General features: G+C 50.1%; 1 protein-coding gene across 1 annotated transcript in view; it reads left to right on the top strand.

The window, feature by feature from the left end:
* USP10 (ubiquitin specific peptidase 10) overlaps window positions 1–10,872 on the top strand; it is a 69,414-nt gene extending 58,542 nt beyond the window's left edge. Inside the window, exons 11-14 of the mRNA XM_019940095.3 lie at window positions 2,332–2,497; window positions 5,335–5,479; window positions 6,773–6,838; window positions 10,030–10,872. Of these exons, the coding sequence (XP_019795654.1) occupies window positions 2,332–2,497; window positions 5,335–5,479; window positions 6,773–6,838; window positions 10,030–10,217 (565 nt within the window). The 3' untranslated portion in view covers window positions 10,218–10,872. The remainder of the gene's footprint in view (window positions 1–2,331; window positions 2,498–5,334; window positions 5,480–6,772; window positions 6,839–10,029) is intronic.
* Window positions 10,873–12,422: the final 1,550 nt, after the last annotated feature.

Here is a 12,422-nt window from a genome sequence, read left to right as displayed (position 1 = left end):
GTTAGAGCCGTTCAGTACCACCATTATGTGGAGTTCAGTAGAACTTGCACTGACTCCGAGGACCTCCTTACTCATCCAGAGTCTGAAAGGACCGCATTATAGCATGATTTCCTTCTGAAGACCTTACAGCTTCACCTACAGGAGTGTGTTTTTGGTTTTTTTAGTGAGCCTCTTAGCCTTTCGTCATCCCAGAACAAGAAGTAACACCCTTTTCAAGGCATCGAAAGGCAGCTCAGTCTCTCTGCTCTAAAACAGTTTAGGTTGAGCACCTTGCAACAGGCTGATGAAATCCTCAGACACGTGCCCGACCCCCTCCCAAGCTGGTCACACGACACTGAACCTGTCATTTCTGTGCCCTCGCTGTGAGCTCGACTTGGCAGGCCTCTTCTGTTGTGGAGCTCGTGTCAGCCTCCCGACGCCCAGCCCCACCACTGGGGCTGCAGCTCGTTCTCGCCAGATGCAGAGCCTCGGGAAGGGCCCTTCTGGGAGAGGAAAGCGGGGCTCCAGTTGGGTGACCAGCAGTGAGAGGAGGCTGTGTCTGCGCCCTTAACTCTTTGTTAGCCGAGCAGCCTGATGTTGTCCCCCTCGGGGTGCTCACTGAGGGTGGGGGAGAAACGAGGGCACGGCCCAGCGGCTGTGTCGAGGGCTCCGTGTTTGTGGGATGGCACAGCAACCGGATTGCAAGGCCACAAAGATCCCAGATGCGTTTGAGAATAAGCAGTGGGAAAAACCAGAATCCACTTTGGAGAAATTTCTGGCTTGCCCCAGCTGACTCTTCATGGCCCTGCAGCCTCAGCCTCTGTAGGCCCTTTGCATTGAAATTGGGTGTTGATTTTTTTTTTTTAAACTGTAAAACAAAGATACAGAACTACTCCTTGTAACTTAGGAGCTGCTTTTGTGTGTGTAGTAGGCACCATTGAGCATGATTCTTAATGGTGTGTGGCCTGCGGGATCTTATTTCCCCGACCAGGGATTGAACCCAGGCCCCTAGCAGTGGAAGCACGGAATCCTAATCACTGGACCACCAGGGAACTCCCAAGCTCCCAACTCTTTATTCATTCAATAAAGAATGAATTCTTTATTCAGACCAACGGAAAGGTTTTCTCCTAAAATTCACGCTCTTTTGTTTTTTTGTTTTTGTTTTTTTTTTGTTTTTTTTTTGCGGTACGCGGGCCTCTCACTGCTGTGGCCTCTCCCATTGCAGAGCACAGGCTCCGGACGCGCAGGCTCAGCGGCCATGGCTCACGGGCCCAGCCGCTCCGCGGCATGTGGGATCTTCCTGGACCGGGGCGCGAACCCGCGTTCCCTGCATAGGCAGGTGGACTCTCAACCACTGCGCCACCAGGGAAGCCCAAATTCGTGCTCTTTTGGTGCTTTTCCAGTTACCCCAGAAAGACCAGCACTTTACTCCACCTTGTCCACCCTTTTGGTAAAGTCCAGGCCCATTACTGCGGTTCCCACTATTTTCCCACTATTCCTCTCTGGAACCAAGGGAACGGCCGCCCCCTCAAGGCTTCCTCCTCACAGGGAGGCTGGAGGTGCTTCCTGTGCTGTGTGTCGGGAAAGCAGTGTGTGAGACGGAAAGCTGGCAAGAGAGCCGCTCACCTGCCCTTCGCCGCAGTCTGACTACCTGTCCACCCCTTTTATTCGTGTATAAACTGGGGCACTCAGGCTGCAGAGAGACAATCCCACGTTGAACTCCTGGACATCTCCTTGCTGAGGCTACGTGAGACGTGGGCCCAACACAAATTTTTACTCAGAAAGACTTGGACAAAGAAAAGTGAGATGAACACCCAGCTAAGGAAGCAAGGCTTAGCTGGCAGCCGCCTCCTTGAGGGTGGTGGCCACTTTCCTGTCGCACACACCCTGCTCCCCTTCCTTTGTAAAGTCGTTTTCATAGGGGAATTGCTATCCAAATCATTCTTTTTACCTCAGGGTTTCCTCTTTTTTATTACAACAGGCTGTGACGCCTGAGAGGATAAAAAGTGTCAGCATTTTGACTCTGGGAAGATTGTCTCCTTTGCTAATCTGTGCATTAAATAAAGTGGAGGGGGGGTGTTTGGAAGGTGAAATAGGTCTTCTTCCAGAGCTATTAAGCTGGGAAAATTTTCAGCTGGTGGATTGAGTTGCTAGAAATTCTTTCGAGGTGGTATTGAGTGGAATTATTTTAAAATTCTTCAGTGTGTTTTTAGCATTTCTGTTCTCTCTGGTCTTCTGGCAGCGATACTGAATAATCTCGCTTGCAGTGTTTGTTCCTCTTGTCCTGCTGCATATAACCTCAGGGCGAGTGGGAAGGCGAGCTCTTAGATGCGGTGTGTTTTCCACTTTCAGGTCTGTGGTTTACCAGCAGAGTTCAAAAGAATCTGCCACCCTGCAGCCGTTCTTCACGCTGCAGCTGGACATCCAGTCGGACAAGGTACGCACCGTCCAGGACGCGTTGGAAAGCCTGGTGGCACGAGAGTCTGTCCAGGGTTATACCACCAAAACCAAACAAGAGGTACGTTCACAGTTGGTCTTGCACCTTTATCCAGAGGCCCTCTGGGGTGGGCGAAAGAGCACAGACTCTGGAATGAGGAGAAGTGGGTTTCAGCTCTGCCTCTCAAATCGGTTGCTTACCTTTTTTTTTTGGACTGGAAGTTTCCACATTCTGAGAATGAAATGGTTGATCCTCCCAACTTCGCTTGGCTCTAAGTCATGAAACACAGGTCACGATCTTTGGGGTTATTTATTCTGAGCTGTGTTTCATTTGCTGGCCATCCAGTCATGGCACCGTAGAGTGAATACCACCTCTGACAAAGGCCGATAGCTCGTTCACATTCCTGATACCATAGAGCACAATTTCATGAGATGGTTAGGATATAAAAGATGTTCTAAAAGATGTTCTGATCTGGTTTGCATTTGACTGCAGATCTTCAAGGACATTGAAACATAGAAAGTAATTGTTCTGGTGCCTGTTACTCTTTGATTTGATCTGAGAAAAAGATAAAGTCTTGAGTCTTTCAGCGTTCAGGAGTCAAGAGGAAGCACGTCAGCTCCGTCGAGAGAGGCGATAATTCTCTGCTCTCTGAGGGCTTGTTAGCTGCTGGCCGTCCAGATGCGCCAGTTAGGCCCGACTTCTCGTCCGCAGTAGAGCGCGCCTTCTCCGTTTTGTATCCTAGGTCGTGGCTGTGCATTCATAGAGGTGTGTTGGGGAGATGAATGTAGACTGGCTAGGGCGGTGCCTTTTTGAACACTTCAGAGTGTTCCTGTGAGGCCCGATTTCAGTAGCCGTGTGTGATGGCTACAGGGTGAACCAGCACGGCCCAGTGTAGGAAACCTGCCAGCACCTCGTGGGGCCAAGGGCCCTGCCCTTGCCTCGCAGCTCGGGCTCCATCCACGTGAAGAGGAGCAGAGGCGGGGTGTGGAGAGCTTCTGTCCGTCTGCTGTGGGTTGGTCAAGCCAACCTCTCGGGGCATCTGCAGAAGTTAGGCCTAGCTCTACCCCGTGTTTTCTAATTGCTTCTCGTGGACAATTTTGTTCAAAAAGTAAAAGTGGTAGGAGCCGGAAGAGAATCCCGGCAGTTTTTCCTTAGAGAAATGGTGGAACTTAACGGGAGAGAGAGAGTGGGTACTTGTTCTCGGGAGGCCGGGTCACGTACTGGCTGTGGGACTGTCCACCTGCTCATCTGGGGCAGCCATGACTCCAGAGGTGGACTCGCCATCCTGGCCCCTCCCCACTGGAGCCACTGATCCTGCTGGGGAGGGGGGCACCCTGTCCCTGCGCTCCCAGGACAGCCCTCTGGGGATATGTCTGTTCTCCTCGTTTGCCCCTGCTGCAGTTAAACTGCTGTTTGGGCAGAGGTGGGTGGGGCGCGATGACTGAGGTAGCAGCGGCTGTGGTTGTTGGCCCGGGGTCAGAGGAGGGTGAGGAAAAGGTGATGGATTCTAGGTGGCAGGTTTGCAGGAAGGAGTCACGGAAGAAATGGCATCTCGGTGGAGCCTTGAAGACGGCAGAGAAGGCTGCTGGCCGTTCTCGCTCCATGGCTGTGGAAGCAGGTGTCTGAGGAACGAGCTTGTACAGCATATGTCTGTGAAGAGCAAGTAACACATTTTCTGGAATGTGATTTTTTAATTTACTTTTCAAAGTACCTACTTGAATTTTATTAGGTTTTTAGGTCAAAAGTTGTTTTTCTGTGGGAACACAGGAAGATTGTGGGAAAATATGATTATACAAAATACTAGCTAAACAAAAAGGTCTGGGTTTGTTGGGTGTTAGAAAGTGTGACTCAGTTTCTCTGGAAACCCGGAACACTCAGTTAAGGATTTGAGATTAGCCCCTTAACGAACAGAATCGCGCGTCACTAGCACTGAGAAACCATCCCAGAGGTACTTTAGTCTGACTATCATTTTACAAGTGAGGAAGCTGGAGTCTTACATCGTCATCGCTGGTTTTGACTGTGGAACTGGAGTCATGCTTTTCTTCATTCACAATTCTTGTTGGATGTGAGACAGTGGACTGCAGAGACTCAATGGGAATGTCGAGGTGATCGGGCCATTTCCATGCCTGGGACCTCAGTCTGGGTGGGAAGACAGGCCCGAAAGGGTCTTCAGCCCTAATACTAATAAACCAGGTGGCGGTGACCGCTAGGCTCGCTTCAGGTACCTTCAGCCAGATACGCGTGTAGTCCTCCGAAAGCTTTCTGGGTGTTTATTATATGCCGCTGTCTTTCGGATTGTTATGTGGACAAGTACTTCTACCGAAAGTATTCTCCGTCTAAATACCGGAAGCATCAACACATTTGCAGATACAGAGAACAGTACATAAAGGGGTTAAGTTTGCTTGTGAAGATGCATTTTAATAAAAAGCAGCGTTCAGTAGACCGTGAAAGTTCATAAGGGGCATTTTGAATTGATAAAAGCGGAACTGTTATAAAACCAGTGGTTACACTAAATAGCCTTGGAGTTATCTAGAGCGTCTAATTCAAGAAACACATTGCCTTCAGCTTTATCAGTACTGTGAGAGTTATTAAAAAAATAAGTTAATACATATGTAATTCAAGGTATTACTAAGTTAGCTTCTAAATGTTTATGCCAATTTAATGCCCTAGGACAAAGGTTCTTAACTTGGCTCGGGGACCTTTGGGACCCCCTGCAGTTGTGTCTGTAGGGATATATGCACTTTTCTAAGAGGAAGGTCAGTACCTCTCAAAAGATCCCATTCGATTCTCCAAAGACCCTGTGACTCAGGAAGCTTTGAGAAGCATTGCCCCGGAACATTTGAGTCTTGGAGCGAGAGGTGAGGTGGCGTCCGCCGCTCGGAGTAAGATGGCGTTTCCTGTGTGCTTATGTGTCTCAGGTGGAGATCAGTCGAAGGGTGACTCTGGAAAAGCTCCCTCCTGTCCTCGTGCTGCACCTGAAACGGTTTGTTTACGAGAAGACAGGTGGATGTCAGAAGCTTATCAAGAACATTGAATATCCTGTGGACTTGGAAATTAGTAAAGGTAATGACTGTAAGGCAGGAGCGTCTGTGACGGCAGTCCTGGAAGCAGCCAGCTTCCTGATGCCTCAGCGCTTTCTGTGTCATGTCAGGATTCAGAAGCTCTTTCATGACTTTTTTGTTTTAAATTTCTTGACTGTTAATAGACCTTTAGGTTAAAATTTCTCACTAAAATGGCCTTTTAAAAATAAAGGCAAAAATAAGCCATATGAAAGTATTACTGGGTGAGAAAAATACTAAATATAAAAAGCTTATGGGTCAGTGGTAGGAAATACTCTTCCTCACGCTAGGCGTTAACAGCTGTGTGGAGCAGCCTGCCTAACTGGGCCTTTTAGCGGGTGGGGAGTGTTTCCCGCGGGCCCCGGGGCTTCCCCTGCCCTACGGCGGCAGGGACCCCGGCCTTAGAGCTGCAGCCCCAGCCCCGGGTCTCCGCCAGGTCTCCGGGGCTCGGCAGCTTGGGCACATCGTGGTGAAAGCACCTGGTTGTCTTGCTAAAAGTGAGCTTGAAGGAAAACTTTCCAGGAAAGCTTCAGAATTTGTGAGAAATGTTCTGTGCAACAGTGAAGTTCGATCAGGAGCGTAACGAGCTAGAGGCGATGCTCAAAGTGTCCGGGGGCCTGGAGAGCAGAAAAGAGCACATGGGCCGTCGTCCCTGGTCTCCTGGAGGGGCAAACTGCCGTCCCCCTCCCTTCTCCCTCCCCACGCTGCCCGGCACTGGGACCTGCCGGGCAGTGGGCCTGGGATCACCATCGCTTCACCTGCACCCAGGCGCGTTGCATTTCCTTCCCCCTAAGATTCGGACTCTGGCTCTCAGCCCTGTTCTCACGAGTTGCCACCTTCGGCTGATAGGTTTGCCTCCTGTGCCAGTTCATGGTCCGTTTGAGGACCGGAAAGGGGAAGAAACGCCAGCCGAAAATCATCTTACTGTTGATTGGAGTTTTGTGGTCTGACTCACGTGTAAAACATTTTAAACCTTAGGCTTTCCAGGGCAGCTTTGCTTTTGTTTTTTTCTTTCCCATTTTTTAGAGCATCTGCTTGTAAGGGGTTTCTAGCATGGGCTAGAGGCTCAGTATATGCCCCTGTCCTCTGATGGGTGGGCTCTGGTGACCTCCGTTACTACCCTGCAGCTGGTCTTCCTCGCTGCTCAGTTTTTATGCAAATGGGGGGATGGAGTTGTGTTTGATCTCCCTGGTCCGCTGGGTGGGTTAGCTGATTGGAGGCTGCTGTCTGCCCCTTTCTGGGAGCTCTGTGTGTCAGCGCTTTTATAGATTAAAGCTCTTGATATTTTGTTTTTCAGAACTGCTCTCTCCAGGGGTTAAAAATAAGAATTTTAAATGCCACAGAACCTATAGGCTATTTGCAGGTAAGTCAATTTGTACGACATTTTCCTGTGAAAGCAACGATGAAAAGGTTTATACCCTGGCACAATTTTGCTGTAATGCCACTTAACGTAGAGAATAGATTATTGGTATCCCTGTGGACTTTATAAGTCCGGAAATCATTTGAAAATGTGCGTTTTACCTAAAATTTGGTGTGTTTGGAATTTGACAGACTATTCTCTTGGCTCTAAAAGCTCAGCCCAACGTGAGACGTCGTCTAACACGACTGTCTCTGTCTTGGAGCCAGAGGTGTGGGGTTGCCAGGCTGGGAACCCTCCCTGCCGCGGTCGCGGTGCCTGTAGGAGTGGGTGCTGAGGCGTGGCCGCAGCCAGGCTAGGGGAGCGCGGGCTCCTTAGCCGCCCACGACCTCCTGCCCCCCCCCCCCCCCGGGCTCCCCGCGGAGCCCATCCACGTTCTCCGCCTCCTGTCCTTCCCTCCTGCTTTCTCTTTCACAGCCGAGTCTTTTGCGCCTTTGAGGCCTTCTGTGTCTTTGAAGAGCTGCTGGTGGCAGCAGTCGTGTCTGCGCCCCGGCCGTTGGTCGTAGCGTTCTCCAGCTGCTCCCCCGCGCTCCTCTGTGTTGCCTGGCGGAGCCTGGCTGCAGTGGCTGCTGTTCGTTGGCCCTCACACGCTCATGGAGCCTTTTCACTGGGTACTTTCTATGTACTATCTCAGTTAGTCCTTACAGTGTCCTGGGAGGTATGTGGCGCTATCCCCATTTTGTAAAAGGACAAACTGAGACTCGTGGAGGAACATTGGCCGCTCTGTGCCCTTAAGCGGCAGAGCAGAGCTTCACACTCCTGCCCTCGTCCACCCCTGAGCTCTTGGGATGTTGGATTGGGCCCTGGTCGTTGGGTGGGTCGGGTGCCAGGTTAGAAGGTGTTGGGCCCGGTTGGCCCTTTCTTCCCACCAGGACCTGCTCCCTCCGACTCGCTCTTCTCCCCGGAGGTGGCTGATCACGGCCTTACCCCAGCCTGCTGGGACCTGGTGGGCAACACACTCCCGGCGTGTAGCCACCCTCCCCCTGACCTGCCTTGGGCTGGCAGCTCGGAGGTCTCTCTGTGGTCTTCCTCTGAGACCAGAGGGCCCCCAGGGTCCAGCCTGGCTCCCTGGGGTTTGGCACTGAGGTCCCAGGGTGATGACGTGTTTCTCCGAGTCTCCCTGCAGCCTCCCTGGGGTCCCTGTCAGGGCAAGGTGATGATCAAGGGCAGGGTTAGCAAGTCTTGTCTCCTGGTCAGGGGGCCCTGGTGTGAGTGCACCCCTACCACTCCCGCCCGCCCCGGCCCGGGGCTTCTTCTGGAGTCGCTCTCGCCTGCACCCCTGAATCTGAGCCTTCTAATCTCAGAAATACGGTCACCGGATTGGTTGCAGTTTTCTGTAAACTGTGAGTAAAGAGGTGCTTTTAAAAATGGTTTTGATTGCGGGACAAAGAAAATCAGTTAATATAGCGCGTGAGCTTTTGGAAAACTCATTCTCAGCTCTGCTTCTGTGACGTGGGCTTGCCGGGCGTCTGTGACACAGGTACAGGTCTGCTGCTTGAGAAACCTGCATACGGGTAGAGCGCTTCTCTTCTGAATATTTAAAATGAAGCGTCGTAGAGGAAACGCAAATCAGTTAAACCCACAGGTCCTTTAAATCCTACTGACCTGGTCACTTTAAAAAACCAAAACCAAAAAAAAAAAAAAAAAAACCAAAACCAAGTCTGGTAGGTCTTAGAGGTGAAAATCCAGGACAGACGCCCCACAGCTGGATTTGGGGTCAGAGGGACATGCTGGTGTCGGGGCTCCCCTTGCCCTGCGGCAGCCTGTCCATCTCTGTGACCTGCAGGACTCGATGCAGCCGTGAGCTGCTGCTGGTTCCGTTGCTGGTTTCCCACTTGATGGCCCAACAGTCTTGCTGTCCCTCAGCGACCAGTCGCGTTCGTCCCCGGCGGGCCAGGGCCTCAGTGTTCTCTGAGCCCCAGCAGAATGGCCTCTGCGCAGAGCCCGGCTCTGGGTGGATTTGGATGTCCCTACAAGTGGGGGAGCGCGCTGACGTTCAGCCTATTTATTGCTGAAATTTCGTACCAGATTGTGCCCCTCTCTCCAAGTGACTGTCCTTCATGCCACTCACGGCAACGCACAGCTCACCCTGGCCACACTGCAGCCCCCCTCCCCGGAATGTCACTGGAGGCTGTTTCCCTCACACAGGGTCAGGTCTGCTGCTGGCCCAGCCACCTCCCAGCCCCTTCTCTGCATAGAAGGGGGAGGATGTGCCCTTCCACTGTCTTTAATACCTTTTCATCATCTTCCGACAGTTATATTTGTTTTACACCTCTGACTAAGGCTTCCTGTTTGAATTACACAATTTTAATGAACAAGTACATGGCAGGTAATTTTTTCTGTTAAAACATGGTAGTAGAAAAATTGGAAATTTTTTTTAAAAGAAAAAAAGAGCAATGACCGGTGTCTGCAGGGTGACTCAACTGCCCAGTCAGCCCAGCTAACTGCGCTGGCGACCCTCCTGGGGCGGTGCTGTCCTTGTCACGGGTGACAGTCCACAGAAAACCTCAGATTCTTGTTTTTTTCATGTAACGTAAGCATATTCTTACACCGCCAAAAACTTTTAATCAGGTCAACGAAAAAATTCACCTTCTTGTAATGTAATGCACTCAGCATTCCTTCGAGTGTGAATATAGGCTTTTCCATGTTTTCACTTTGTCCAAGATTCAGATACTCTGTTGGAACAGTCTAGAAGTGGAATTGGCTGGATCAGGGCCTGATGTTTGGGCCTCGGTGTGCGTTCCCAGAGGGACATTGGCTGATGGCTCTGCAGGGAGCGTCTCTGTGTCCTCCTTCCTAGGGGACTGTCTCCTGTATCAAGTCTTAAGGCGGCTGACGAGCCTGCCTACAGGGCTGACAGATGGGACGACCCCATTAGTTGACATTTCTTTCATAGTTTGTGAGGTATTGAGCATTTTAAATATGTTATTAAGATGTAGATGTATGACTTTGTATTGTAAATTGTTGAACGGTTTTGAGTTGAAACAGCATTGCTTTGTATAACCCCACTTCTCTGTCCCACCTGCCTTGGTGCCAGGCCTTTCGTGGGACAGGCAGGTCTGTGGCGGGGGCAGGCGGGCACCTTAGGCGCTGGTGTGCGGAGCCGCTCTCACGGGCGCCCGGGCCCTCTCTTGCAGTGGTCTACCACCACGGCAGCAGCGCCACGGGCGGCCACTACACCACGGACGTCTTCCAGATCGGTCTCAATGGCTGGCTGCGCATCGACGACCAGACGGTCAAGGTGATTAACCAGTACCAGGTGGTGAAGCCCGCTGCCGAGCGCACAGCCTACCTCCTGTATTACCGCCGCGTGGACCTGCTGTAGCCGCCGCTGTGTGTGCCCGACGCTGCTTGTAGAGCACCGGCTCTCACCGACTCCCCTCCTCTCTTTAGTGGCTCTTTAGAGAGAAACTCTTTCTTCCTGTTGCAGAAATGGGCTAGAATGAAAGGAGACGCCTGGGGTTTGTGCACAACATAGTTCATGTTGACTTCTAGCTTCCAAATCAAAGTCATCTGGTCGAGACAGACTGTCGCCTGATTTAAGCAAAAACACAAAATCCACATTTCCGAAACAATGCCAATTCCTGAGTAAGAAGGGGAACTTGCATTTGATTCCCAGTCTAACTGCATAGTAGAATAAATCCTGCACCAGCAACAACACTTGTAAATTTGTGAAAATGAATTTTATCTTTCCTTAAAAAAATAAATTTTTTAATCCATCACACTTTCTTCCCTCACCCTTTAGTTTTTGATAAATGATAAAAATGAGCCAGTTATCAGAGAAGAAATAGTTCTTACTTCAAAAGATAAACAAACACATAAAACGAGTTGCTGGTTCCTAACAGGAAAAATACCTTTTAATAATCGTGCGACGAGAAGCTGCTTACGTACACGTTGCAGATCAAATACTTGGAGTTAAGCTGTCAGTCACATAGGTGGGTGATTGTACCTTTATTGCCATTAAAAGATTTCAAATTGCATTCATGCTTCTGTGTACACATAATGAAAAATGGGCAAAATGATGAAGATTGATAATTCCCTGCGTCTGCTGTCTAATTCTGCTGTCTGCTCTTCTACGATGCCGCGTCTCTAATTGTACACAGTTAGTGATAGCTAGGAGTATAAAGTTGTCGCCCATCAATAAAAATCACACAGTTGGTTTAAAGCTGCGTGTGTGGTGTTTCTTTGATGGCAAATGCCTTTTCCAGTAACCGGAGTTCAAGTGGGCAGGACTGGGCTGCTGGAATTAAAATAAGCCCTTGGGGAAGCCTGACGTGTTCCTGAAAGCTTACCCAAGCCCTCAGATGATTCTTGTTTACTATTTCCAAAGTTATTAACTCTAGTGATTCGGATAAAGGAATTTTTTTAAATCTTCAAAGAGCAGAAAAGAGGAGGTAAGCTCTCTCTCCGTTGTTTTGTCCCCTGCATTGCTGAGTTCAAGGAGGGGACGGACGTGGGTCAGGGCTGAGCATCCTAGTCATTGCCTGCTACCGAGCATCCTACCTGTGCCTCGGATGCCACCTCCAGATGCGGAAAGGAAGCCTTTCGAGATGGAAGAGATGAAGAGGAGAGCCGTCATACACGTCAGCTGCTCCCGGCAGCTCCTGTGCCCGTGGCACCCTGGTTCCAGAAGGCCCTGTGCAGGCCGCTCGCAGTAGTGTGCTGGGGTCCCCAGAGCAGCGGGCTTATGTGCTCCAAGCCTCTCCCCGAAGCTGTTCCTCTTACCGTCCTCTGTTCCTAATTGTAGCCATGTGCCGCTGCAGGTTCGGAGCTTAATTTTAAAATTATAGTACTGTATAGCATAGGGAACTATACTCAGTATTGTGTAATAATCTAAAGGGAAAACTATCCGAAAAGGAATATATACACATATATAACGGAATCACTGTGCTGTACACCTGAAACACAACATTGTAAATCAACATACTTCAATAAATATATATTTGTATAAAAATGATAAAAACGTGCAGTTCTAACGTTGCCCCCTTGGCCCGCCTGCCCTCCTGTAACCCTACTCTGATTTGCTTAGCTACTTAGAAGTCATCATTAGCCTCTCATTAAAATAATGTACAATTCTTATGGAACATGTGGACTTCGAAAGCTAAATTAACTTTGGGGGATGCAACCCACACCAGCAGTAAACCAGCCACACGTGGAATAAGGAGCCTGTTCTGAAGCCCGGCGTTGAGTTCTGCATTGTGATCCGTGAGCCAGGTCAGGTCCGATCTGTACAAGTGGCTTATCTGTCCTGAGTATGCAGCCTCCGTAAGCGATGTTGGCTAAAGTGTCCCCGTGAGTCAGTGAACGCCCTGTCCAGAACAAGGCCTCTCTCAGGGATCTGTAACAGGAGCCCGGACATACAGTGCCGTCGTTGGTACACCAGCCTGCTTCCAAGTGTTAGAACACATCTCGTGCATTTAGATGAGGAAATTTTCCCTCAAATGTCGTTCGAGGGTCTCTACATAATCATTAAATTGCTAAGTTACATATTCTGTCAAGCCCAAAATATGTTGGAAACTGAGATACTAAG

Source organism: Tursiops truncatus, chromosome 19 (genome assembly GCF_011762595.2).
Source record: "Tursiops truncatus isolate mTurTru1 chromosome 19, mTurTru1.mat.Y, whole genome shotgun sequence".
NCBI lineage: Eukaryota > Metazoa > Chordata > Mammalia > Artiodactyla > Delphinidae > Tursiops > Tursiops truncatus.
Note: the sequence above shows the minus strand (reverse complement) of the source record. Positions and strands in the feature narration are given on the sequence as shown.